The sequence below is a fragment of the Schistocerca cancellata genome, chromosome 2 (assembly GCF_023864275.1).
Source record: "Schistocerca cancellata isolate TAMUIC-IGC-003103 chromosome 2, iqSchCanc2.1, whole genome shotgun sequence".
Classification (NCBI taxonomy): Eukaryota; Metazoa; Arthropoda; class Insecta; order Orthoptera; family Acrididae; genus Schistocerca; species Schistocerca cancellata.
Window position 1 is genome coordinate 35706642 of NC_064627.1, and position 27916 is coordinate 35734557.

The 27916-nt window shown below is 39.2% G+C and overlaps 1 protein-coding gene and 1 long non-coding RNA gene across 2 annotated transcripts in view; one reads left to right on the forward strand and one right to left on the reverse strand.

The window, feature by feature from the left end:
- LOC126143693 (uncharacterized) overlaps positions 1–15859 on the reverse strand; it is a 42217-nt gene extending 26358 nt beyond the window's left edge. The window contains exon 1 of the long non-coding RNA XR_007529752.1: positions 15721–15859. This is a non-coding gene — a long non-coding RNA (uncharacterized LOC126143693). The remainder of the gene's footprint in view (positions 1–15720) is intronic.
- On the forward strand, positions 11305–21088 carry LOC126143677 (uncharacterized). The gene is made up of 4 exons (XM_049915442.1): positions 11305–11407; positions 11575–11750; positions 15203–15267; positions 20940–21088. Exons 2-4 carry the CDS (start codon positions 11617–11619, stop codon positions 21047–21049), a joined length of 309 nt encoding a protein of 102 aa, XP_049771399.1. The 5' UTR covers positions 11305–11407; positions 11575–11616; the 3' UTR covers positions 21050–21088.
- Positions 21089–27916: the final 6828 nt, after the last annotated feature.

A 27916-nucleotide genomic window follows, 5' to 3' on the forward strand; every position in this document is an offset into this window, starting at 1 on the left:
TGCACTATGACCTAAGTGGGTAGTTAATCACTTAGAGATGTCTGTCTGTGTGTACTGTGAGAATTTTTGACTGTGTGGTAACTTTGAAGAACTTACTGGAGCATGTGACATATGACACCTTGGTTGGGTGTCTGAAGTCGTTAGTAGTTTGTGACGTAAAGTGAGAGACTTGTTTGTTTCAAGAATCTGGTGACTGCACTGGAATGGGGGGACTGTCTTTACAGACACTTGGCCCAGAAGACATAGCAGATAACCCTGCAGAAATTATATACGTGGCATGGGAGGAAAATGAACTAATTAAGAAGACTGTTGCCTTTGACAGTTTCATTGATGAACTTGGTAAATGGTCAGTTAAAGCAGTACCACACAAACATCTGAAGAAATTGCAACAACACCACATTGCAGAAGTGCTTCACTGTGATTTTGCTGAGAACTGTTCTGTAATTCCTCCACAAGAAGCACAAAGGTTTCAATTTTTACAAGAATGACATTTTTTCAAAACAAGATCACAAGTGTTGCAGTAATAAGCGATGTCATAGGACATGACTCAGTACATGCTTTTCTAGCAATGCGCAAAATTCATCTGCAAACAGGGGCTGAGAAGATCATCATTCTTTCTGATGGTGCTCCTAGTCATTTTAAAAATCGTTACCAGCTGTTTGAATTGAGTAAGTTGCTTGTGCCAACTGACTGCGTATACAGTGCTACTGGTCACTGGAAGGGGCCTTGCGATTGTGTAGGCGGCCTGCTGAAGCACCATGCTACAAAACTTAATTTTTCCAGAACAGATACAGCTGTGATTCAGAATGCTGAGGATTTTACGAGAGTCGTGAAATCTTACACATCCACAGCCCTCATTCTATTGTCTGAAGAGGAAATCGAGGAATTCTCTGAGCAGAAAAAAGAACGGTCCAAACAAACTATTCCTGTGAAAGGAATTCAGAAGACACATTTTTGGACTCGGTGATGGGTGAACTCATATTGCACGCACTTAAAAGAGCAAAAAAGAAGAAATTTAGTTTGTTCAGCCAATACCTCAGAAGCAGCAGCATGATATTCAGATTCACAATCTGAGAGGGGGATGTTTGTGGCGTGTTTATATGAGTGTGACTGGTGGATTGCAGAGATTATAGGCACCAGTTAATCGAAATTGTAGTGAACTTTATGTAAGTCTTTGGAGCTTTCAGATACATTTTGAAACCATTTAAAATGCTTGAAAAATGAGTCTCTTACTCATCTTTCAAAACTAAAATTACGTTAAATAAAGCTAGTTTTTTTATTTTGTTTAATTTTATGAGCCTGTTGTGTTCATACAACAGGTTTTATGTATGGCAAAAATTTCAATTGTTTATAAAACCTGTTCAACCTAAAAGTGGAAGTTCCCTTTTGCAGGGCATGTAGAGCTACATGGTACTAATCAACAGAAAAAATCAATTTTATGGATTGTCATTAAAAAAAAAATCCCATAAATTATAAAAAAAAGTTCAGAATGCTATAGTAAAAGAACTTGATCTAAGATTTCTTTGTAATCATAAAGCAATAATATTTCAAATAAAAAAAGCAACAAAAATATATAATTGTTCCAGAGATTTTAAAAATTTTTTTTCCAAAATTTGCATCTTCAAAATGGTATGCGCAGTGTCATCTTTGGAGGGCTGCATCTCGGAGCAGAATTTTTTTTTGCATGAAACAAAAAATACATGTTCCTTACTTAAACCTTCATTTTAACATACATTAAATTCGATAACATCGGAGACTATGAAGGAAAGATTTTTTCCTAGCCCCTGAATTCATATGGACTATGCCGACTACTTCTGTTTCTTAAGCTCAACAACTGCTTGCCCCCTCGCTTCTCCACAGTTATCTTGTTTGTGTTGATATCCATACAACTTTGAATTCTTCCCATGATGTTATTTACACCAGACTGCTCAATGGTCTGGCTGAGGCTGAAATCCAATCCTCTCTGATCAGGATGTCATTGCTGACCATCAGGTGATGAAAAAGGTAGATTCCTCCTTAGCGCCCAAACGCACTCTTTTTCTCATGTTTGATAGAGTGGTGCTTCCGTCTATGATCAAAGCAGGCTATGAAATTATCACAGTCCAGCTCTACATTCTGAACCCGATGCACTGCTACCAGTGTCATTGTTTCAACTACACTAGAATGTCTTGACACCTAGCCAACTGCGTAACCTGTCGTGGGGATGTGTACTAGGGCGATTGTCTGCCTCCTTCCTCCCTGTTGTATCAACTGCAATGGTGGTGATGCCACCTCCTCTCGAGATTGTCCCATGTATCTTGATGAACGGTTTGTCCAGAAGATCTGGGTAAAGGAAAAAGTGCCTTACCTGGTTGCTCGCAAGTTACTGGCTAGCTGCAAACCCTGCATTCTACCATCTGACACTTACAGTAATGTTCTCGCTACATCTTGCTCCGTGAAGGACATAGACCCACACATTGGATCTGAACTTCAGCTCTGATGTTGTGAAATCAGTGTCATAGTAGCATCACCGTCCCCTCGTCCAGCTGTGCAACTGGCCATCAGACTCTCACCTCAAGGGGCAAAGCCACCAGCTACACAACCAGCAGGCTGGAAAGGACAGAAGTACTCCTTCTGTGAAGACTTACTATGTCCCTTCAGTCAACCAACACCTGTATTATCCCCTGCTTACCGGAAAGGCTCCAAGAATTCCAACAAAGGCAAACAGTCTTCTCGTTTGCTGACTCGAAGATCCTCTTCGATGATGTCGCCGTGTGATATCCTCACCCAACTGGCGTCCATGTCGCCAGTGCACACCAGCAACCGTTTTTCTGCTTTGGGCTCCACAGACCGACAGTACAAGACAGCAGAGTCTTCGCAGGTTGTCTCTCGGCAGCCACTGAGGTTATACCCCTTCATTTTTTCCTCATCATGACTCTCCTCCAGTGTAATATTCACAGCCTACGGTACCGTGAAGAGGATTTACAGTTCCTTTTAGAATCACAGTGTCTGCTTGTACTTTGCCTTCGGGAAACAAAATTGCGTCCTCATTACCACTTTGAGCTTTCACATTTCTTCCTGGTCTGTTTTGACCTTCCCCATAGTATCGGCATTCCGTCTCATTGGGGGTTGTGCTGCTAATTTGAGATGATGATCATAATCAACCCATCTCCTTGACTACCCGTCTTAAAGCTGCTGCAGTTTGCCCTTTCCTCCCTCACTTGACCTTTTCCTTTTGTGCCATTTATATTTCACTGTCATTTGATGGAACCAGGGTAGACTTCCTCCAGATTACTGGGCAGCTACCTCACCCATTTCTTCTAATCTGTGACTTTAATGTGCATCATTCTCTTTTGGGGTTCTCCCAGAACCTGGCAGAGAGGTGCGCTCTTGGCTGACCCTCTTAATCAACGTAACATCTTCTGCCTTAACACAGGAGCATCCACATTACTTTTCGACTCCTCGCACACCTTTTTCCATGTGCACTGCCCAGCTTGTCCATCGTATTGAGTGGTCTATTCTTTCTGACACCTACTCGAGTGGCCATTTCCCATGTGCTATCCATTTGCTGACGCCTACCCCACCTGCTTGCACACCCAGATGGCAGCTTACCAAGGCTGACCGGTGGCTTTAATCCTCCTTGGCGACCTTCAAAAAACAAGGTTTCCCAGGTTGTCATGAACAGGTGGAATATCTTACGAATGTTGTCCTTACTGCCACAGAACATTCCATTCCTCACACTTCCTCCTTACCAAGCTGTGTTCCAGTCCTGTGGTGGTCTGGGGCATGCCGCGACGCAAATCATGCACGGAGATGTCCTCTCCGCATTTTTAACAGTCATCCTACATTGGCAAACTGCATTCATTATAAACAGATGCATGCAAAGTGCCGCATTCTTCCGGATACCAAAAATGTTAGCTGATTTCATTTACTAGTTCTTTTAACAGTTCCAACCAGTGACGGCTCTCTGGGAACAAGATCCATTCTCCAAATTACAGCCTGACATTAACAGATGATGTCATTGTGGACCCTATTGCTATCTCTAACACCTTGGGCCACCAATTTGTGGTAATTTTGAGCTCTTCCCAATATCACCCTGCTTGCCTTAATCAAAAACGAGTGAAGGTGGCTCGGGTGATACCCGTTTTTTCTCAGAATTGGGAGTGCTACAATGCAGTCTTTACTGTGAGGTAGTTAGATCATGCTCTCACTTCATCCTGATCCTCCTCCCCAGGGCCAGCACTGTCCACATTCAGATGTTGCAGCAACTTTCTCTTATGGGCAAGCACTTTCTACTTAATACATAAAACCGCATCCTGCTAGAGGGCAAGTTTCCCCAGACGCTGGTGTGAAGCCACCGTCATACCCATACCTAAGCCCGATAAGGACAAACACATTCCTTCTAGCTACTGTCTCATTTCTCTCACAAGCATTGTTTGCAAGGTGACAGAAAAATCATTCATGCCCGGCTGGTATGATGGGCCGAGTCTAGCATTTTAATGACGACTGCACAGTGTAGATTTCAAACATGCTATTCTGCAGTTCACCATCTCGTCACTTTGTCCATCCATGTCATGAATGGTGTTCTTTGGAAATCCCAGACCGTGGCTTTGTTTTTCGATTTGCAAGAGATCTATGACACCTGATGGAGTACTGGTATCCTCCGTGCTCTCTACATGTGGGGCTTCTGCGGCCGCCTGCCCTGTTTCCTTGAGGAATTTTTAAAAGACTGAGCTTTCAAGATGGGTATGGGTTCTGTCTTGTCGGACACTTTTATCCATCCTTAGCATTGCTCTGTTTGCTATTGGCATTAACACTATAATGGCGTGTCTTGTGCCGTGTATCTCCGGCTACATTTTGATTGACGATTTTGCCACCTATTGCAGTTCTCCATGGACATGTTTCATTGAGCGCCGTCTTCAGTAATGTCTCGGTCACCTTTACTCATGGAGAATCAACAATGGCTTTCGTTTTTAACTGTCTGTATAAATTTCTGGCTATGCAACTGGTTTTTCTCACCTTCTTTACATCTTGAGCCTGTTGCTCTTCCGTTCGTTGAAACTATGAAATTCCTGGGGCTCATGCTCGATAGGAAACTCTCTTGGTCCTCCCATGTGCCTTACCCGGTAGCCCACTGTACGCGGTCCCTCAGTGTCCTACGTATCCTGAATGTTACTTCCTCGGGTGCAGACAGAACCACTCTCCTCTGTTTGTACTGATCCCTTGTCCATTAGTGCTTGGGTTTGCGTCTGCACATCCAGTCCTCTTATGCCGTCCCAACACTATCCACCATCGTGGTATCCATTTGGCCACTGGCGCCTTTTACACTAGCCCAGTCGAGAGGCTGTCTGTCAAAGTTGCTGAACTACCACTGCCTTTCTGCTGTGACTTTCAGCGGGTATGTGTGCTGTTTGTCTGCCATGCGTGGCCACCCATCCTATGCCTCCTCCTTTGATGATTCCTTTGATGACAAGTGTGAGGCATGTCCCTCTTCTCTGTAACCTCCTGGAGTCTGCTTTCGGCACTTTCTACGGTGGCTTAACTTCACACTACCTGCACCTTTCCCAGTGGGTTGAACCCTTCACCACCTTGGCTTTGTGAAGTGGCCCATATTAACCTTGGCCTTCATTTGTTTCCTAACATCACTACTCCAGCCTCTATGTCTATTGCCTTCAGTTTCACGCCCTTCACATGGAACTTCGCAATAGTACCTTTGTATACACTGATAGCTCTTGGACTGACCTTGGGGTTGGATGTGTCTTTGTCATTGGCACCCATGTCTTTCAAGAAACCTACATGGGTGAAGCTGTGGGTTTTACGGTGAAACAATAAAAGCATTCAACAAAATTTGTTATGTGAACTTCTAGTGGAGGACATAAGTCATACATAAATTACTTAAGAATGGATGAGCAAGCATTTCAGTATTCGCTCAGTGAACTGTCTCGTCGTATCACGAAGCACAATACTCACTTAAGAACTGCTATACCTGCAGAAGACAGACTCACAATAAGATTTCTTGCAACAAGAGAGTTACTCTGGCTTACAGTACAGCACTCGAATACCACAGTGCACATTAACTAAAATAATACCTTAAATGTGTGAAGCAATTTATAAAGCACTAAAGGACCAATATCTGAAAGTAAATAAATGTTCAGCGCACTTTATGTGCATTAAGAACTATTTTTATCATAGATCAAAGTAATAATTCCATTTTGCCCCACAACTACCAAATGTATCAAGCTGATGAGGTCCTTTACAATGTGGAGCATCCTGAGTAGTGTAAAGTGCCTCATCGGCTTCATACATTTCCATTAATGTTGTAGTTGACGGCACACGCAAATTAAACTTCGCAGCCATGTTAACAACCACTAGTGACAGAACACTGCAACAATGCTAGCGCTACAAGTAGTAACATTTCACATTGCGGTGAACAGAAGACAGGCAACTTTTATGATCAAATCTACTGCGAGGTCGTAGATTTGATCATTATTATTTGACGGCAGGTGACATTTGACGAAGTTCCGTATTACACCATGTAATACGGACATAGATATTTCTGTGACATAGATATTTGACATATCAACTTTGATGAAGAAATATGATATTGTAATACTGGCGTTTCATACCACCTGGTGCCATCATATCCTCTACACTGTGTGTGTGTGTGTGTGTGTGTGTGTGTGTGTGTGTGTGTGTGTGTGTGTGTGTGTGTGTGTGTGGCTTCTAAGGCTATTTACCCATTTTTATCCAGATTTTCCTATCCTTTGTACTGTTCCTGGTCTGGATAGGTTTGAGCCACAGCAGCCCAAACTGGGGTCCCTCAAGGATCGGTTCTGAGCATAACCGTGTTTGCCATCGCAATCAGTGGTATTGCGACTGCAGTGGGACCCATGGCATCACTGTCGTGGGTCATGAATGACTTTTGCCTGTGCTGCAGCTTTCCATCATCCGCATAGCCATTGCCAATCTTGGGGATCATACAAAAAGTGCATACTAGGATCCTGAATCATGGATTTTAGTTTTCTCCCATGAAAACTCGCATCATATACTGTAGTTGACTCAGGACTGTGCATTCACATCCAGAGATTTACCACCGTAACTAGTTGATTCAAGTCATTGAAACTTTGAACTTTTTAGACCTTTTATTAATAGGTAAGTTAACATGTTTACCATATGTAAACCAGATCAGTGCAAATTACCCTCAGATTTCTCAGTGACACCACCTGGGGCACAGACTGTACCGTTCCTCTCAAATCCTAAAAGATTTTATTTAATCCCATCTGGACTATGGGTTGTTGTGTACGGTTCGGCACCTCCATCAGTACTGTGCTTGTTTTGTTAGACCATGCCCACAATAGCGTTGTGTGGTTGGCAGCTTGGGTGTCCCATATGAGACCTGTCGACAGCCTACTGTTGGAAGCTGGTATCACATCACTGAGGGTGAGATCCAAGGAACTCTTGATCTATGCGGTCACTGTCAGATGCCTACCCATCTGTGTAATATGTCTTATGTTTAACAACCAACAGTTTAGACTTTTTCCAAATTGCCCAAAAATGGGCTGACCAGCTGGGGTACGTTGGAAGATCTATGCAGGACCTCAAACTGCTGCCTCTTGTCTATGCTCACAGAGTTCCCTCTTGGTGCCCCCACCCCATGTTGTGGGGTAGTCCTACGATTCGGATGGATCTCCCTTGTGGCACTAAGAAAAATGCTGATCACACTATTTCTCAGACATCTGTTCAGTTCTCGGCGATGACCCAAATTAGACGTCTATCTAAAAGGATTGAAAGTCATTGATAGGATCAGTTTTGCTTTTGCACACCCAAGGGACATAAGAAGTGTTGTGTGTCAAGTACATGTAGAATTGGTTGCCATATAATGGGCTCTGCAGTACATTAAAACTCTTGGCACAAGGGATTTCATATTTGTAGTTACTCCACGAGCTGCTTAAAAGACCAGTTTCAGTGCTACTCCACAAAACCTTTTGTTCGTTAACACTGGAGACCTGTTAGTTGGCTGCCACATCCCCAGAAAGACAGATATATTCACCCCAATTCAGAGCCACCTGGGTATTCTGGGAAATGAACTTGTTGGCAAATTAGCTAAAGAAGCAACCACAGAAGATTAACTTCATTTCTGGGCACAGACATAAAGTTGCAACTACATCAGATTGTGAAGACCTGGGATATGGAATGACAGTAACGATGAACCTCAACAAGCTGAGAGCAATCAAGGGGATCACCAAGGCATGGCATGCTTCTCCAGGCCTCCTGGAAAGATGCCTTTGTACTGTGCTGACCGCATATCAGTCACACCAAATTTACTCATGAGTTCCTGTTGTCAAGAGGACTCCTCAATACACCTGTGGTAGTCATCTCAAGATTGTCAATCTGAGACAAGCAATAAACATGTCTACATCACTGTCAGATACTTGCAGATGATGGGTTAGCAGCTACCAAATTCCTACAGTGCCTGAGGCAAAGCATATTTTATAACCAAATTTAATTGAACATTCAAGTCTAGTGTAAGGTGTGGTTGTGAGGGGAGTACCTCCCGCTGCATTGTCCCCGAGTGGTATCCGGCTTTTTTATCCCTCCACACTGTCATGCATCTTTTAAATTTTTATGTTCGTATTTTGACTATTCAAGCTAATTAGCTCTTTAGTCCCTATAGTGTGCATTGTCTCACCCAATTGTACCGTAGTATTAACCAGAGTATGACGACCTTGATTATGAGACAACCCCCCCCCCCTCTCCCTCTTCCCCTAAGAGGCCGTCTGTGAAAAATTTATTTTTAACATATTCTGACTAATCAGAATTCCAAACTGTTTTATTCACATAAAGTATCTGCCTAAAAGGTTAACATTATACCTGTTCTAAATGTATGCCGTTTATTAATAGGCTACATTTTGATAGTACAAGGAGATATAAAATTTATGAAAAGAAATGGTGTACATTAATATGCAGACAATTTCCTTTTCTACAGTTTTTGCTTACTGACCCTTTCATTTGTGCTATCATTATTTTTAATGATCATCATCCCCATTGCCCAGCTAAGAAAATTATATCTTCGTTATAACAAATATTTGGCTGTTCTTTTCAAATATGTTAACTATTTTCGAGTTTGTGATTACTGTAGGACCTGAGAACACAGCTGTTATTATCCAAATCGGTATTGAATTTCTCTTCTATACTGATGTGAGAAGGTTACAATGTCTCTTTCTTATAAACATATTGTCTGCCCACTGTTCTTTCATTGGCTGTATAGAACCAGCAGCTGACAGCCCATTTTGCTCCTGTTGTACATCACACTGAGCGTCGAGAACACTGCAGCATGAAATACATAAGTGCACCACTGGCTTCTATCTAGATTTTCACTGTCACCTGCAGAAGTGAATACTCTTGAGCATTTGTGCAATTTTAAAGTCTGTTTAATTCTGACTACAAATGGATTCAGGCAAACTGTAAGTTAAACATGGTACATGTTCCTGAAAAGCCCAAGTATGTGGTATGTGGTATACATTCCCATGGTTGAAGAAAGACATAATTTGCTGTCTGCTTCTTACTCCCGTCCCTGCCTTCATAGTTATCTGCCAAACTGATGTCATTGTTTCCCCTCCAACCTTTCTGTACTGCAAAGCTTGAGCAGCTGTGAAACAAGGACTGCAATATATTCCAAGGTACAAGTTGTGCATAGCAAAAGCATAGCAGAAACAAAAGATTGCAATCATGATTCAGTCCAGTTCACGTACTTGCACGTGTCCCACCATCTACTGACATCTGTTACTATCTCCAACTGCAGGTCTTATTGCCAGAATTTAATCTTACAGCAAAAATTACAGTCCGTTTTTAATTTGTTAGACATTTCATTCTTGATAAATTTTTGTTCCTTTTTTCATCTGAATGTCAGCACCATGTTCTAAAACTGATTAGAAGCAGGTAACATTTTCACCTGGTATTCTAATTGTGAGCAGTGACTGAATTTCTTATTTGAAACCTAGTTAGTAAATCATTAGTGTCTCATAATCAAATAATATATTGATCTGGTTTCAGAAAAAAAGTAATGTATGTAGAAAAAGAGAATTTTTGCTTTTGAATGTTATCTTCAATTAAAAAGCAGCATAATGTTTATACACAGAATCTATTATGCGTATGAAAACTTTTATTCCAAACCTGTTCAAATACAAGAGTTTGTAAGATGATAGAATTTGGTGCTATTTCCTCCCATGTTTTTCAAAATTATCAAATTTTAACCAGAGCAATTTAAATGTCACATGATTGTTCGAGCAACATCGATACTGTAGTGAGTGCTTTGGCATATCGGGAAACTTTAGCCTATTCGAAGGCGAATTTCATTTGCGCAGTCTGCCCTTCCGAATTCTTAAAAATTAATGTACACATGAGCTCAATAGCCTAAGCTTCATCTGTAGGCTAAATGTGAAATGATCCCTACATACCCTGTTAAATAACATAAAAATTTTAATCTCAGCAGCAGTAGTTTAATCTGTGAATATAATATGACACTGATTTTTTGACGGATGAATTGGGGGAAAAACCTCGTCTTACAATCGGGTAAATTCACTAGTTTCTTACCCCATTTTAGATGTACTGACTATAATGATCCTTCTTGGTGTATGATTCAGTGACCATTATAGTTTTTAGCTGCCTGGATTTTATCTCATCTTTAACTATCTGCATAAAACTACTGTCTCACAAATTTTCAACCATGATGATGTGGCTACAGGCCTTGGAACTGAGAATTCTCCTTTTAACATCATTTTCCTGTGAATCAACAGACTGATAAGCAAGGAGTTTAGTCCTCTTAAACAAATAACCGCCACCACTCTGGCAGGCCTTGTAGATAAAAGAATAAAACAAGTGGTGAATATCTTACGTTAAGTAATGGTTCAGCATGGCAGTGGCAGAGCCTTTAGTTTGTTGGGAGGATGATTGTAAATCAGGCCTTTTCTTAATGTTGGAAAGGGTCCTAGGAAAGAAGGGTGAAATGAAGATGGAAATAAAATTTTTGGAAAGTAACCAGGGGGTGGCTAGGTTAGTGTGGGAGCGGGCCATGGTTGGATGGAGTATGAACTGGAAGACACTGATTCACTTCTTATTACAGAAAAAAGGAATAAATATTGCTTAGACATTATTCTTATATGTGCAGGAGCCATGTATATTTATCTTTACTACTTTCCAGGAGGCAAAGATGTATGTGAAATCAACTTAGATACCAGTTCGAAGGCGGAAGAGGAGGAAGCGTTTCCCAGCAGCTATAATTGAAGATGACTTGAACTCCAGTTTTTGTTTGTTCAATGCTTTGAATGCTGACAGTATAAAGTAGTTCAAAGCAGACCAGAAATGTAATCCAAAAAAGAAAAGGAAGCCTAAAAAGTTGCAGAATAGTGTCCATTGTGATACAACTACTGTAAGTATCTTGTTTATATTGTGTTGACCTAATTCCAGTATCTCATTTTGTAGGCTAAACTAATTCTTTCACCCTGCATAAAATTATAGTAGAATTTGTAAATATATCAGGAAAGTTGAATGTTCATTTTGACTGTACAATGCAGTTACAGCATAAATTTTCCCCAGGTAGATTTGAAAGCAGAGAAAGAGAACAGGAAAAAGAGTAAAATGGAGGGAACTATGAGGAAAGAGGGTGTTGCTGCAGCAAAAAAGTACAAATTTTTCCAGCCAGAAGTAAAGGTCTTCAGCGATGTCACACACAGCCCAAACACAACATTTGATAGGTTACTTCGCAGTTCCAGGTAGTTTCAATGAAATTAAATAATAATTACATAATTGTTAACTTAGTTTTTCATGTACATATTACTTTTGTGCTGCATTTACAAACTAAATTCTTAATGCATTATTTGTAATGATCTGTCTTAAAATACACAGGTATAATACAGTCAATGAAACATTCATTTGAAAGTGCAGATTCCGTTTCATTAACTCTCTAATTGAGACTGTTAGGGGAATTTCATATTAATTAAAATGAAAGTAATTTGAGAAGAAAACAGTACAGTATAATAGGTTACTATTATTCATGCATGAAAAATGCTTAACCCTCTGCCAGGCACTATTCTGGGACTCCTGTGTTCGGGGACAAGGAGCTTGAAGGACAAAGGTTTTGAAATTGGCTATATATCTCATATTTTCAACTTTAGTAACCTAAATGTAACTAGTGGCTTTCGTGGGAATGTGTCGAAGCAGAACATGAGGCTAAAAAAAACTTTTTATTAAAAACAAAAGAATAAAATATAAATGACTGAAATTTTAAATCCACTACCGAACAGTTACAGTTTTCAGCACATAAATTTTAGTAAACAGTAAATTTATGTAAAAATGTCCCGTTTCAAGACACTATTTTGATGCTGGTGCCTTTCCCACTCACTGAGGATTACTGGAAGATATACATTGGGGGGGGGGGGGGGGGGGCAGAGAAGCAAAGTTGGCAGACCATGTTTGCATGAAATAAACAGATTGCATTGTGGCAGTTTTTACATTTGTAGTTTGACATTCTTCTGCGACACATTTCTATAGTGCAAGTGATGGTGGTGGTGATTTCTCTCTGTCTTTTGTGGGGATTAATCTTTCGAGTCGCCTTTGCAAGCTGGAGTTCATTCCAATCTTCTTCTTACTACTTCTGCATAGCTCTCTAAGAACAATTTTGATGTTCCATCAGTTTTAGGTACACTCCTCTATGTAGTTTCTTCAGTTGATTTCCAAGGAAAGTAACTTGGAAGTTGATACCACCCACAATCAGCAGGATGTGAAAAAAATAATCATTGGCCAGTACTTTGTTTCTCTGCTCACACTGTTAAGTAGCATGCATATGATCTGTGATATCAACATCTTTTGTTAAATTGTAGTGTGTGACTGTATTTGGTTTATTGTTCTCTCCAGATTAAGGATCAGTGACATTGTCATTGTGAAACAAAGATATAAGAATCACATTGTTGTTCTGGTGTGGTATGTAGGAAACCAAAACCTTCCCATCATTAACGCCAAACATTCTGCAGTATTGTTCCTTTGTTTTACATCAACAAAATCTGATGGCAATTGTCTTCTATTTTTTGTGACAGGTTCAAATAACACAGCTTTTTGTGTTCAAATAGCCAGTGAGGTCAAAAATCAGAAAATCAACTATCAGCAGTGATATTTCGACTGCATCCAAATACAGATTTAGTCATTCTCTTGACAACTTCAGTTGGTTTGTTGCTGACAGAAAGGACCTGCAGGCTGTAGTGCAACATAGATCTCCATGTTTACAGTGTGTATCATTTTAGCCGCAACAAGAGCAAAAAGTTTTATTCAATATTTGTTTGGTTTTGAGAGTATGTACTGCTGAAAAACACATCTTCCACAAAAACCAGGAAGCATAGGACAATAGCTCTTCTGATAATTTTCCACAAATGTTTCAAAAAGTCACAAATAAGAGCTAGACAGCCAAATTCTTTTCGTTGGTCTCTGATAGTTCAGTCATCAAAATGAAATCAAGGTAACAGTCGTAAACTGTCTGAGTTTTATCAAGAGACTATTATTCAGCGCAAAGACCTTCGGTCCCCAAAGTTCCTCCAGGCTTCGACAATTCCCTAGGTACAACAAACCAATAAATGCTTTTAGTTCAATTACATCTGTGGAACTGATTTTCTCTCTCTCTCTCTCTCTCTCTCTCTCTCTCTCTCTCTAGAAACAACCAGTGATAGTGTCAGTGTATTGATTTGCATATTTTTATTCCCGTATTCAACTGCACTTTTAGTGTTCTTAGCATTTGCTATGACTCCAGGGAGGTGAGTGGTGGTGATGTCTGATTCCATATGATGTGCCTTCCCGGGTGGCTTTTTGGCTGCCATGGTCTTCTTATTTCTTCCCAAATTAAGTTCATTTTATTCTCTCTTTCTTTTTCATTGTCAGCAGTATCCTCACCATCCTGCTATGTTACAGAATTGCATTCACATTCTTCCACCTCGTCTTCTGAATAAATGTCTCCTCACCAAGATCCTCAGATAGCATGGGGTCTTCATTGTCATCACACTTCAGCAAATCCTGTATTCCTTCAAGGTGACGTGGATTAGACAAGTCGTAATAATTATGAGCCTTGTCTGTGGAAAATATGTAGTGTAAAAGAGAGACAACAAGTATAACAACATTATTCAGGCACAATGTGCCTGAAAGGCTTAGCTCACTGTACTCTACATTTTCACAAGCAATTCACATTACTCATCCATCAAGTGAGTAAAACAACAACTCTGGTTGAAAAGAACCAAAACTACACACCTCTGTAAGTGAGATGTATTCGAGCGCACTGAGCTTGAGAGGCCATTTTCTGCTCTCCCCGAAGGTTGTGGAAAAGCTAGTGGAGCGTTGTAAACAGCACCTCAAGATAAGAAGGTACCAATGGCGGGGAAATCCCATGCCGACTATTTGGGGAGAGGGGAACAAAAACATTTCAGCTGCGCCTATCAGGCCGATTGCACTCGATGAAGGGTTAAGAGAAATAATATAGTTCGAAAAACAGCCTGAAATTGAAATACATCATTGACAAAAATGTAATTTGAAAGTGGAGAGAGGGGGGGGGGGAGGGAGAAAGGAAGGGGGGGGGAGTGGAGTGACACTGCTGTCAGCTGCATTAGGACATTACGCAGAATTGGCTGAGACAACTGAAAATGGGTACTTGACTGGGATTTGAAGCCAGGATCTCTTGCTTACTAGGCAGGTGCGGTAACCACTGCACCATCTGGGACACAGTGTTATCGCAGCTGCACAGACTATCTCAGCTTGCCTCACGGCCGGTCCACACTCCCATCAAGCACCACCTATCCGCAGCCACTGTCCATTTCCTCCCTATGCCCTCTTCTGATTGTGAGTTTGCCAGGAGGTCGGATGTATTTGTGCATTCTCACTGAAGGAGGTGGATTCACTGCCCAGCTAGGTGTAGCAAATTATGAATGTGTGGTGACTGTTTCTTTGGACATGTCAGAACAGACACCACACATTCATACATTGACCACAAGTAAGTACTCTGGTGTAGCCTACAAATAGTGAAGATTCATGTGAATCATAGATCTCTACACGAATAAAACACAGTGAGATGTTTTTAAAAGTGCAGAAGAAAAGTGTGAATATGATATGTTATGATGTAAGCCTCTTGGACATTAAATTTCTTTTGTCGTCCTAGCTTCATCCTTCCTAAATTCTGTGTTCATGTTTACAGGAAACCATTGGTCGACAAAAATTCGTTGAGTGGTGTGAAACATCAGGTTGAACACAATGACTCAGGTGAGATCCAAAGTTAAAATATATGTATATGTGCTTTCTTTCTTGTAGCTCAAGTGTTATCCTAACAAGAATTAATGCTGTCCATAATATTTTGGATTTGTAAGGGGGGGGGGGGGGGGAGGGGAGACAAAATTGTTTATCACTACTTTCTGCTGCTTCCGAAGAATATACTGAGAGAGATTCAGATTTCATCTACAACAACTCATAATGTGGATGTAGTGTTTCAAACTTGGGGTAGACGAATCTTTAAGACATGATTGGAGGCATAGATGATGCATTCAACTTTGTGTTTGAAATGTGAAGAATAGAACCTGAATTTTTATTAATTTGCATATGCACATGAAAAATGTAACTGTTCCTGGATTTTTTACCAGTGTTAATTTTTCATTTTATTGTTGTGTATTAATATATTGCTTGTCTTACGTATTAGTGCTTTTTTACCGTACTACTTACACCTTGTCCTCCGTTCGCCGCTCCTAGAAAAATTACACTTTATTAACAACACTTGAATTTTCACACCACAAAAGGGAGTTGATAGTTTCCTTCTTTCATCTACGTAATTAATGAGCTTTCGTTGGCGCCTTCTGTCATATCCTGTAAGCATTAAAATGCATAAAATCAAAATTATTAGACAACTCATTGGCATGTGTTGTCTCAAGGAATCTCATTAATGGGTACCAGTAACACTGGATTTTAGTAATAAATTTATACTTGCCATTTCCGCATAATTGTTTTCAACTTTCCTACCAAATGCTGACTTTTTACTCCATTTAATTTCTTTATTTCATTTTCCATAGTGCAGCCACTTCAAATGCAGCTGATTGCAAAAGTTTTTCTTCATAAGATTCTAACAGCTTGTTGCGGTTTTTTTTAGTCAGCATGCTTTGCATTATGAAGAATTCCATATCCTTCATATTTTTTGATAACCATTGTGATGGTACCCACACACAAAATACTTTCGATCGTTATTTTATAGGTGAAAGGTGTAAAGGAAATGAAGTGCCAAGCATATAATTGCAACCTTTTATGAAAGTGAGTACGTTGCTCAGATTTTTGTCAAAGATCTTTGATAAAAGAAATCTTTTATAAAAGCACACATAGAATTGACTTTCAAAGATTTGACCAACAAGCATTTATAAAAAAAACTTTGTCAAAGATCTTTCATGGTATAATATGAGCCTTAATGAGAGGGTTTATGTGGATTGAAGCTGTTGATGTTATGAATAACATTTTCAGGCTGTGAAATCTGCTTTAAGTACATGATGCGCTAAATGCTATCATTGTACCTTCAATAAAAAATGCCATGGTGTACATCCATAGCAACTTTGACTTCCTTGTTGGCACCGTTAAAAGAATTTGAATCCATCAGCTTGCCTTCACAGAAATTGATTGGAATGTTAATTGCAAGCTCATTGATGTTAGAATTGATATTAGGCAGAGGGTAGTAATTAAGTTTGACACTGTCTGCAAGAAATCCAGGCCATTCAACTTTTGATACTGTGCAGTAACGTCAGTGGGGGAGAAGTAGGTGCTGTAGTGGACATCTCTCGAGGAATATTTAATCTCCAAATATTATTACCATCATCATCTTGTGATGTTTTTCAAAAGTTTGCAGGTATGACAGTGTCAAAAATTTAGTTGCTAAGACACACAGCAAGTTTTTTAAATGAAGAAACCTGCCAAATTTGTAGTATAGCTAGCCACACAAGTGGAGAAGTGTACTCTCTTACCCTAGCCAAAGCAGACAGTACATGAGCAACACTGCAGATCCACATCCTTGGTTGATGGCATGTAAGTAAACAGACAACTCGGTACAGTACTACTGTGATGTGTAAAGTGAATTTCAGTTTCCATTGATAATTTTTCTTACACAATTGCTCAGGTACTATTTGCTCAAGTTTGTAACTCACTTAATATCCCTAATGACCAACTGTTGCCTTTGCGGTATTGCAAGTGTTAACCATGGCAGTAAAGCTACCCCCTGCCACCAATATGCTTGCTAATAGCATCTGTCTTTGTGCAGGTTGCAGATTTCCCAGCAATGTGAAATCCAATTAATGTTCTCAACTTTGTAAAGGTGAAATATGAAGACATTCATTCAAATGATCTCAGTATTTTGTTAGAAATTGTGAAAACATGAGAAGAAACTGGAGGTAACTCTGAATCTGTGAAATGTGGCTTGAACAAAGGAAAACATGTAAAGTAATAGATTTGAGTAACAAAGAAGAGATTTTAAATTATTTGATTAAATGTAGGAGAGAGAAAAAGCCTAAAGTTAAGCAGTGTGCAGTCAGTTTCGTTTCGAAAAATTGGAACATGTATAAACCTAGGAGGCTTTACATCAAGCACGAAATATGTGCCAAAATGAAGCTTGAAAAAGTATGAAAGGAGAAAAATTCGGAAGGTTTACAACTGTTAATGAGCATCAGTGTACCATTACTGAGGGAGATTACTGATTTCCAGCTTTCTTTGACCCGGTTAAACAGATACAAGAAATTACACTGAAAAGGAAGTCAGAAAATTATGAACTTTCCTTAAAGTAAACATGTAGAGGAGATAGCTAATAGTATAGAGCAATTCGTAATTGATGTGAAGACAAAGCTTCTTGCTGTTCATAAAACTAATTAGTCAGGTTTTGTGCAAGAACGGCGTGCAAACTACTTTATTTTGAGCAAAAAACAGTCAGTTGCTTGTGCAATCAATGCTTACTATGACATGTTTCATTACTCTCATCTCACTTTTCCAGATTTTACTATGTCGATTACAAGATTTTTGTCCCTAAACACTACTTGTTTTAAATTTTGGTCCTAATGTGCCTTGATGTGAAGAGAGATATAAAACTGTGTAATCCACTCATGCTTACCACAGGCACTGGCTGTTTAATGGCAAATATCGTGTAATTGTGGTAAAATCTGGAAAAATGGGAGAGAATAATTTGATCAATATTACGTCTGAAATGTCTTCTTCCCATTTTCAGAAAACAATGCATTGCTTTTATTGGAGTTTTGACCTGGACATGATATCTCCATCTTTTGGATGATGATGATGATGATGATGATGAAAAGACTGTTAATATAATTTGGATTCCACCCAGAACTAATAGTGCGGTTCAGCCTCTCCATAAAGTAGTTGTTTGACAGAAGAAAGCAGTTTCTAGAAAATTGTTGGACAACATAATTTCAAATAGCTCTTTGTACTTTCAGGTTTACCATTGGAACAGTATTGTTAAACGTCTGTCATTTGTGCATTGTCACTTTGCGTCGGCACATTTTGTTACGAGGGTTTCACAGAAAGTAATGTACCACATTTTTTCCTTCAACATATCTTTATTGAACATAATGAGAATTATAATCACAAAAGAATGGTGTTTAAGCCACGCACCATATTTTTCCACATAATTTCAATCCGATTCTATGGCCTTCTTCCACTGTGAAACAAGGGCGTTTATGCCTCTTCAGTACCAGTCCTTGTCCTGGTGGCAGAGCCAGTGCTTCACTGTATGAATCACAGCCTCATCATCCTCAAAATGTCTTCCACGAATAGCATCGTTTAATGGCCCAAACAAGTGGAAGTCTGAGGGGGCTAGGTCAGGGCTGTAGGGTGGATGGGGTAGCACTGTTCAACCCTGTTTTGCAATGTGTTCAGCTGTCCTCAGACTTGTGTGGGGCTGAGTATTATCGTGTTGCTGCAAAACATCTCCTGGGTTGCTGTGGTGCCAAAGTCACTGGAAGTGAGTCTTTGAGTTTTGTTAATGTGTTGACATATGCTTATGAATTAATGGTACCAACTCTTGGCATCACATCAATGAGAATCACACCTTCACAGTCTCAGAACACAGTGATTATGACATTGCTGGTGGAAGCAGTTGCTTTGAATTTTTCTTCTGTGGGGAGTGGGAATGGCACCATTCCAGCAACTGTCCCCCTCCCTCCCCCCTGGACTCAGAATGATGAACCCAGGTTTCTTCACCTGTCACAGTCCGGGACAAGATGGCCTCACCTCATTTTCAAAATGTTGCGTCAAATCAAGACTAATGTTTTTCTGTGCAATTTGATCCACTGCTAGACGCCACGGGACCCATTTTGCACACACTTCTGGATATCTGAGTGTTTGGATAATTGCATCCACACTTTGTTTGCTGATTGACAGATGCAGCACCAACTGCCGAGTCATAATGCGTCAGTCTTCGCGAATGACATCAGCAGCTCAGTGCAACATGTCTGGTGTGACAGCCATGGGTGGTTACCTAGACCGCCTTCTGATGACCTCACCCTCTGTGGCCAACAGCTAACTGTACTTCTGTTGACAGCATATGCTTTGTAGACTTTGAACAAGTGTTTGTAAATATTCCCCACAGTTTTTCTTTGCAGTGAGAAATTAAATGACAGTACGTTGTTTGTAATGTACAAACTGTCCTGCAGCTTCGCTATCTGTCGGAAGTGATGGGAACTTGGCACGCTTACCCAAGAGATTTCAAATAATACATACGTAATGTTTCACATTCAGAGCATTGTTTTTGTATGAGAAAAAAATGTGGTGCATTACTTTCTGGGCAACTCTCATAATTTGGACATGTACACCTGGTACGCAGCACAATGTACAGAACATGGTCATGACTGTTTCTTACTCCATCCCAATTCTGTCTAAATAAAATTAGTAAGCACTGAGTTTTGTTTTGTGACATCTGCCTGGTGTAAGGAAGATATTGATTTTTGTCATCCAGTGCACACATTCTATTTTTGTGACAACCACAGGGAATAAACAAGGAAATGTTTCATTGTTTCTGAAATATACATTATTCAAAAATTATCATAAGAACTGTGCTTCAGGAATTATTATTAAAAATGTTTAATGTCAACAAATTAGTCTCAAATGATGGAAGCATATTTAGTATAACATCATAAACTGCATTGATTTTCTTTCCTCTGCTAGTCACTTATGCAATACTTACATTTGCAGCAGCTTAGCTGACAGTATGATCTGCAAGTTATTCCAAACGTTAATGATGTGAGAGACAATGGTGTGGCGTAAGTGCTTAAAATTTGTGTGCGCGCAGTTTAGACTTCATACTACATGGTCCTACATTCTTGTAATGGCCACAACTGCTTGTTTTTCAATTCCCATCTAGGCAGAAGGGCTGTACAAATTACTACTTCAAGCAGTTTTTCACGTGACAAATACTTTTTTAAATACTTGCAATGTGCCTTAGCACCTAAAATTTGGACAGTGAATTTCTTTGGCAAAATCTTTCTGTAGGCAAAATTTTAAGGTAGATTTTTGACATATCAGATTGGAGCAATCCCACATTAGTAAGTTCACGAAAGATGGACATTTTAGTAAAAAAAGGAGACCAAAGAAATTTTTCAGTAATGCAGGATGGACTTCCAAAATAAAAATTAATGTAAAATTACCATCTTTGTGCACATTCCTTGTTTCTGGTTCATTAACATTGCATATTATGACAGTATAGTAGGCTATGGTGTAATTTGAAAGTTGATTTCAATTTAAATTGTTTTATGTTCAATTTTTAATACAATATTTTTGGAGTCATGTTTTACTGTTAGTTATTTTTACTGCTTCATATTAAGAAATTATATAATTTAATTTGTTGTGAAAACAGTAGTCTGTATTTTGAGCAATATATTTGATTAATTTATTTATTTGCTTTTCAGTGCTACTTTCACCTTGGCATTGTCTACCAATAGACAAAGGAAGTAACAGAACACGTTCTCCAATTTTGATTTCACCTGTTTTCCCAGCAGTTTCAGTTCGTAATAAATGAAGGAACAACAATAATGATCTGAAGAGAGATGGCAGAAATATGTTGACACGGGAGTTAAGGAATAGTATTGAAAATATTGAGAAATCTTCCCAACACCACTCTTCCATTTTGGCTGCCTCTGATTCCACCTTTTCACCTTTACCGCTTCTGTGATGACACTGATGGATCCAATGTGGTCAGATTTCTTGAATCATGTGGACATATTTTTGAATGTTTTTGTAACAAAATTGTAGAACAGTGTAAATGTGAGGATAGTCCCTTCTCCCAGATTGCAAAAATTAATAGAAATAGTATTGAAAATGAGAACATTGATTACAAAATTACACATCAAGATTCTTCTGGAAATATTTCAGGAATGAGAATGAGATTGAGGAGAACTACGGCAAGTGAAAATGGAGGGCCTAATAATACTGATAACTCATTTAATCCTGATGGAAGCTATTCATCAATCAAAATAAAACATAAAAAGAATAAGAAAACAAAGAATGGACGTGACAAAGTTGATAACACTCGAAATTCTGATGATTTCCTTTCGCCAATTTTCACAAGATCTAAGAGAACTAGTGAGAGTCAGGGTGTACGTGAGAAAGCTATTGGAGTTCAGGAATTTATAAGTGTTCATGATTCTAATAAAAGGTCTGGTAGTGACAGTGTGTATAATATAGGTAAAAGCAATTGTCGAAGGCATACCTTTGTCAGTCAGAATTAAACATAAGAGAATTGAGAACAGATATCAAACATGTTCTAGTCATCAACATCGTGAGAGTTACTTGGTGCCACTAGTTAGCGGTTCCCAGCACAATGAAAGTGGAAGCAATGGTGACAGCACAACTTGGGATAGACCAGAGTTTGGCCAACTTCAATTTGCAATGACTTGTGAAAGTCCTGACATGTTCTCTTCTGTGGATGAGATTGAAACTGATATGGTTGCATTTCAATGAGGAACTGTAGTTCAAAAGAACCATTTGAACTTCCATGATGAAAGTGCCTCAAGTAGAAATTTGTCTTCAGACTCTGTTATTACAAACAATTCTCATGAGTACCATAGGTCACTCATGTCAAATGATGCACATTCATTTAATTTACATGTAAGAAAAGCAGAGTTCAGCCACTCAGTATCTTCAGTGGAAATCAAAGGTAACAGTGATGTGGATAGGAAGTCAATAGGTAACATCATTAACTTATCTTCACAGGTTAGCAATACACTTAACCTCACCAGTCCAGTACATGCAGGACTATCAGATTCAATAATTACTTCAGTACAGAGTTCAGACTGTGATAATGTAGTAAATGAAATGTGTGCTAATAGAAGTAAGTCATTAGAGGCAGAATTTGACAATGGTGGCTATTTTAGAGCTACTACTGCAATTAAAAATTTAATGCCAGTTGATCCTGAAGTAAATCGGTGCAGCAGAATAACTTGGAAGTCTGCTCGTAGTTCTTAAAGTGCTGCAGTGTTATCGTCCCCTTCACACATTGAGACATGCATACCTTCACACAAAGATATGTGTACAACTAACATGTTGTCACAGGCAACTCATCAAGAAGAAGAATCAGAGAATGTGTCCGATGTTTTATATCGAGCTGCTGACAGCCACGAATTGAGCTATTGTAAAGGTTCGTTCAGAGTAACATTGTAAAGACATGTAGTCATGTTTTGTGTACCCCTCAACTGAAATTGAAAATACTATACTTCCTCATAAGCCTGTCTTCAGAAATTTTTTGATTTATCACATAAATGTTTGTATTTCTAAATTTTCCCAAGTGTTTGTAGTGATCGTTGAAATAAGATTGCCATAGTCAAGCTGCTGAAAGAGCGTCCCTCGCATTTCACACACATGGAGCGCATTGTTAATTTCTACCTCAAGCCCAGGAAAGTAGGTTGTTATCTTAAATATTCAGTCTTGTAAACCTATGTGTAATATACAGTGATATTCTGAGAAAGAAAGATAATGTTGGCCCTCTTACACCTTTGTTGAAAGTTGTCAAATGAGTAGTTGAAGCTCTGAAAATTAGAATGAACTCTATCAAGAAAATAATGAGGGAGAAATGTGCTGGAGAAGTACTGCCACTCTTTCTACTCCAGGAAAAATCAGAGTATGTGCTGCCAGAAGGCAGAACTCGGGAATTTTCAAGAGAATGGTCTTCGGCAACACATGTAGAACTGTTAAACACGGAAAGAATCTCTCACCCGGAAGAAGCTCCTGGTCTTAACATGAGATAGTCAGTTGTTTTTCTGAGGAAAAACCAAGCCTTGAGTGATACTAAAGAAGATAGGGATTTGATGGAAAACATTTTGTGGAAGAAGAATTCTGCGTGGATGGAAGGATATCATTGCCAGAATATGCTGCTTTCTGAGGGAAGTATCCAAATGCAAATGTTAAGAAATCGTATGGTTGGATGAAGCATGAGTAACCCGTGATCATTCCAGGCTGACTGCAAGGATTGATGACACTGCATGAGAAACAATCAAAGCATCAGTTGCAAAAGGCAGTTGGCCGACTCGACTGGAACAATCAGTGGGTTTATTCTAAATGCTTCGTTGTTTACATTAAAGAATCTGAGTATTTTAGAGGAAAAATGGTGACAATTAATTTTAAAGTGTGTTTCATACACCCTTTGCTGCCAAACAAAGAAAATAACTGCACTATAAGATCAGATTGTGGACCATAACACTCCTTTCAGTTAAATGAAGAACCTACATGCAGAAGCAGGAAGAAAGTCACATGGGATTGGCTAGAAAACAACAATATAGATTCATTTGATAGGGAAATGGAAGAGTCAGAAATGCTGGAAATAATGAGGGCATATGTCATATAATCTCTTACGTCATTGACAAAATTGCAGAAGAAAATGGTTGTAGTGTGTTGTCTTCTACAATATCATTGACATTTCAGTACAATGGAAGTCGTGTGGACTCAATTGAAATTGGGTTCTCTCTCCCGACAGAAATAAAAGTTTTAAAGTAAGACATTGGGCAATATTACTCCCACAACACAGAACAGTGTGGTCATACACTCTTAGCACATCTTAGAAAAGATTATATCAGCAGAAGCAGGAGGGAACATAGTGATTGTGACATAGGAGATGTGGCTAACGAATACGCTCTCATTGACTTTGAAATAAATTTGCTGAGTGCGAATAACTTACTTGCAGCTGTGTTAGGTATAGATGTTCTACTATTTTCATATGTCACCAATAGGTAGTGCATCTGTACCTAACACAGCTGAAGCCAAGTTATTCGTGTTTGGCGAATTTATTTCAAAGTAATTTTGGATGACTTTCTATTGTCTGCAATACCTGTTCATCCAGACATGCAAGTAAATCGCATTAAAGACTGTGGTTCTCTATCCTCTTCCTTGTGATAACAAGTAAGAGATTAACCAGTGCATTAAAATATGTACTTAAATAGTGAAAATATTGTAGTCTTCCTCTCAACATACATTTCCAAACGTTAAATTCTTCTTAATTACAGAGAAAGGGTGTTTCATTTCTCCAAGGTTGTCAGTGGTTTTCCGTGCTTCAGTAGTACGGCACTGCAACAGCTCTACAATTTACATTCATAATCGGGTGATAGACATGGCATAATAGCAGCATTGGCAACATAGCTGCCGGCTGTTGTGGACGTCCTTTTGGCGGCTCTAGTATAAGTGCTTGACTTGTTTTAGTTTATATATGTCCCTACATTTTATGATGAAGTATTACCAGTTTTATTTATGGCCTTGTTAGTAAGCAGTGTCTTCCAGAACACCCCTTGCATACACAACACACATAGGCATGTGTTTTATATTTGTCAGAAATTCTTGAATTTGTCATTGTGGTTGGGTCATTCTGTGCTCAGTGTTGATTGATGTTGACCCTTGACACTTTTGCAAATCCAATTTCAGAAATTACTCTAACTCTTATTAGTCATGGCCAATTTTGTGTACTGATTTACCAGTTGCATAACAACAATAGAGTACAGTATTTAATATATTAGTTGACTAGTCTGTCATTCATACAATCTTTCTGCAGGGCAAAATTTGGCCCACAGCACGAGTCTGTACTGTGGAAAAAATGCAGAACTGTCATATCGTAATCCCAGCAGGAGGTCCAGTCTGTGCAGGAGGCTTTCGCATGTGGTAATTCCAGAAAGGTGGACACGAGGAAGTAATAATTCAAATGGATCATTGCCAGCATCTGATAAAAGATCTGTCCCCCTTTCAGGTATGTCTGCCAGTTTTGATATTTGAGCAAGTGTACACAACTATGTGTGCAAAGTGATATTAACCTGTGGGTTTGTGTTTTACATTTTTCCCAAATAATGGATTTTATCGTCTCTGTAATAATAGAGGAAGATGAAGATGAATTGGCTCCTGAAGTTGCGACTCAAGGACTAGTTTCTGCAAGGGACATGGTACTGGACAGGTGTAACCAGCTCGAACCCCTTAATTTTTGAGAAGGCCTTTCCACCCAGGTATGACACCCTTCCTCATTTAATGCAATTGTAAATGAGTCACATTATTTTGATTTAATTTGACAGTTAAAAAAATTTAAGGCACCATACATACTTTGCAAGTAGTGAGCATTAATGACGTTTGCAGTAAGTTTTCTGTGTACACTATAGTGTGACATAGCTGTTAGTATCAAAAAGTTAGTAGACATACAGAAAGACAATATCCTACATTGAACTGACTGGTCTACAGCCTGCTTCAAATAATATGGCACTTCCATGCATAGAGGCAGGGCGATAAGAAGGCGTTGGGGGGATGAGGTTCGTACATGCACTGCGGCACAGAGATGTAGACGAAGTCTCTGTTGCTGAACTGTGTTAATGTGGACAACAATCAGGTTCATTTGCATTCGGTACATCGTATTCTACGTCCAAATCTATGAGGGAATAATGCATTTTAAAACAGATTTCGATCATTCGTCTACATGAGAGAAATCTTACTTCTGAGTCTTGAGGTTGTATCCACTGCTTCACAACAATTAGTCTGTGTGACATCAGAAGGCGAGAACAGCTGATACAGCTGTGTGAAGATGTCGAGCAATTTTTCTCAAAAAGACGATTGTCTAATGACTCGTTGAAAATAATTGCAATAATTGCCATTTATTGCAATTTGGACTGTATTATAAGTAAAAATGTAATAAGTAACAAAATAAACTACAAACTCAAACTGAAATCTTTATATTTGTTCGACAACTGCTTCTGCTCCATATAATTTTTTTCAATGTGTACGATGCGCTTATGTAGATGTGTTTCACTGCTGTTCAGTGTAAACCACTACGTGTAAAAAAAAATCACTGGTAGCACACACTAGAGCAAAAGACTATCATAAAAATTGTCAGTATGATATGACATTTTTCGGTGTCAACAGGTATTATGAGTTTAAACTAACTTGTTCATTACAGTGGGAGAATGCATTTATGATCCATTGAACAAGCTAACAATTAGCCATCTTCTAAGAATAACTCAACGGAATGCTGACTGATAACGTCGAAACCCACCGATATCTCAACAGGTAACCCCCCCCTTTTCATTTTTAGGCATTTTCCAATTTGTGCTATGAAAATGGCAGGGGTTTACATGTCAAAATACTGGGGTGTTTGATGAATTTATCCACCCGCATTCTCACAAGTGATACTGTACGCTAGGAAAAGCTTAACTTTTCCTTGGGCAAAGTGTTGAACATTATAGTTTAAATACTTCACAGGCTACTCATTCCTAATCAATAAAAGCTAGGAAGTTCTCATGTGCAGTGTATGCAGTTAATATGTTGACAAAGTTTTTAAACCATGCATCTTTAAAACCAAGAAAGATCATTACTTTGCTTCAGTCTACATTGTAATACCATCTACTATGTGAGTCCATGTCCAAACCATCTGATTGTAAATTTACGATTATATGTTCAAGACATTTATCCATCTTTACCTTCCTGTGAAAGTATATTTTTGAAACTTTACACACACACACACACACACACACACACACACACACACACACACACACACACACACACACACCAGGAACCAAATGAGAAGAAGAGCCAGCATCATCACCCATTTTACTGCAGGTTTTCATGGAATGATTCTGATTCACCCGTGTTTCATCAAAGTAATACACTCTAGAACTACCTCCTCCTCTTGTCTCGTGCATCTCTATAATGGAAGTGCTTCGTGCTGCTTCCATGCCACTTCTTTCAATTAAAAGTTCTCTTCTTAACACCGAGCGAGTTGGTGCAGTGACTAGCACACTGGACTCGCATTCAGGAGGATGACGGTTCGATCCCGCGTCCGGCCATCCTGATTTAGGTTTTCCGTGATTTCCCTAAATCGCTTCAGGCAGATGCTAGGATGGTTCCTGTGAAAGGGCAAGGCCGACTTCCTTCCCCATTTTTCCCTAGTCCGATGAGACCGATAACCTCGCAGTTTGGTCTCCTCCCCCAAATCAACCCAACCCAACCTTTCTCTTCTTAACATGTTTGAAATCAATGTATTTTAAAATTCTTTACATTGATGAAATGCTACATTTGAAGCCAATTTGCTCAGGCATAATTGTAACAAGTTTTTGTGATGTTGGGTATTCCCTTGTTATATGCATTTCAAACACAAAGTGCTTTAAAACATCATTGTCAAAACCATCTATTTGTGTTACAGATTTCTTGCGATTTTGATGATTTTCAGGCGACACGAAAACAAAATTTCCTGAGTTTTTTACAGCTCCATCAGTTTTGTTTACTATTCTCTGTCCAGTTCTCTTGAGTGTTGAAGATGTCCAAAGTAGAAGTATCGGTCTCAGATTCAAATTTGAAGTTATAAATGCGGGACATAGACTACCTCGACTGCTTGTGAAGCATTTACATCTACATGATTACTCTGCAATTC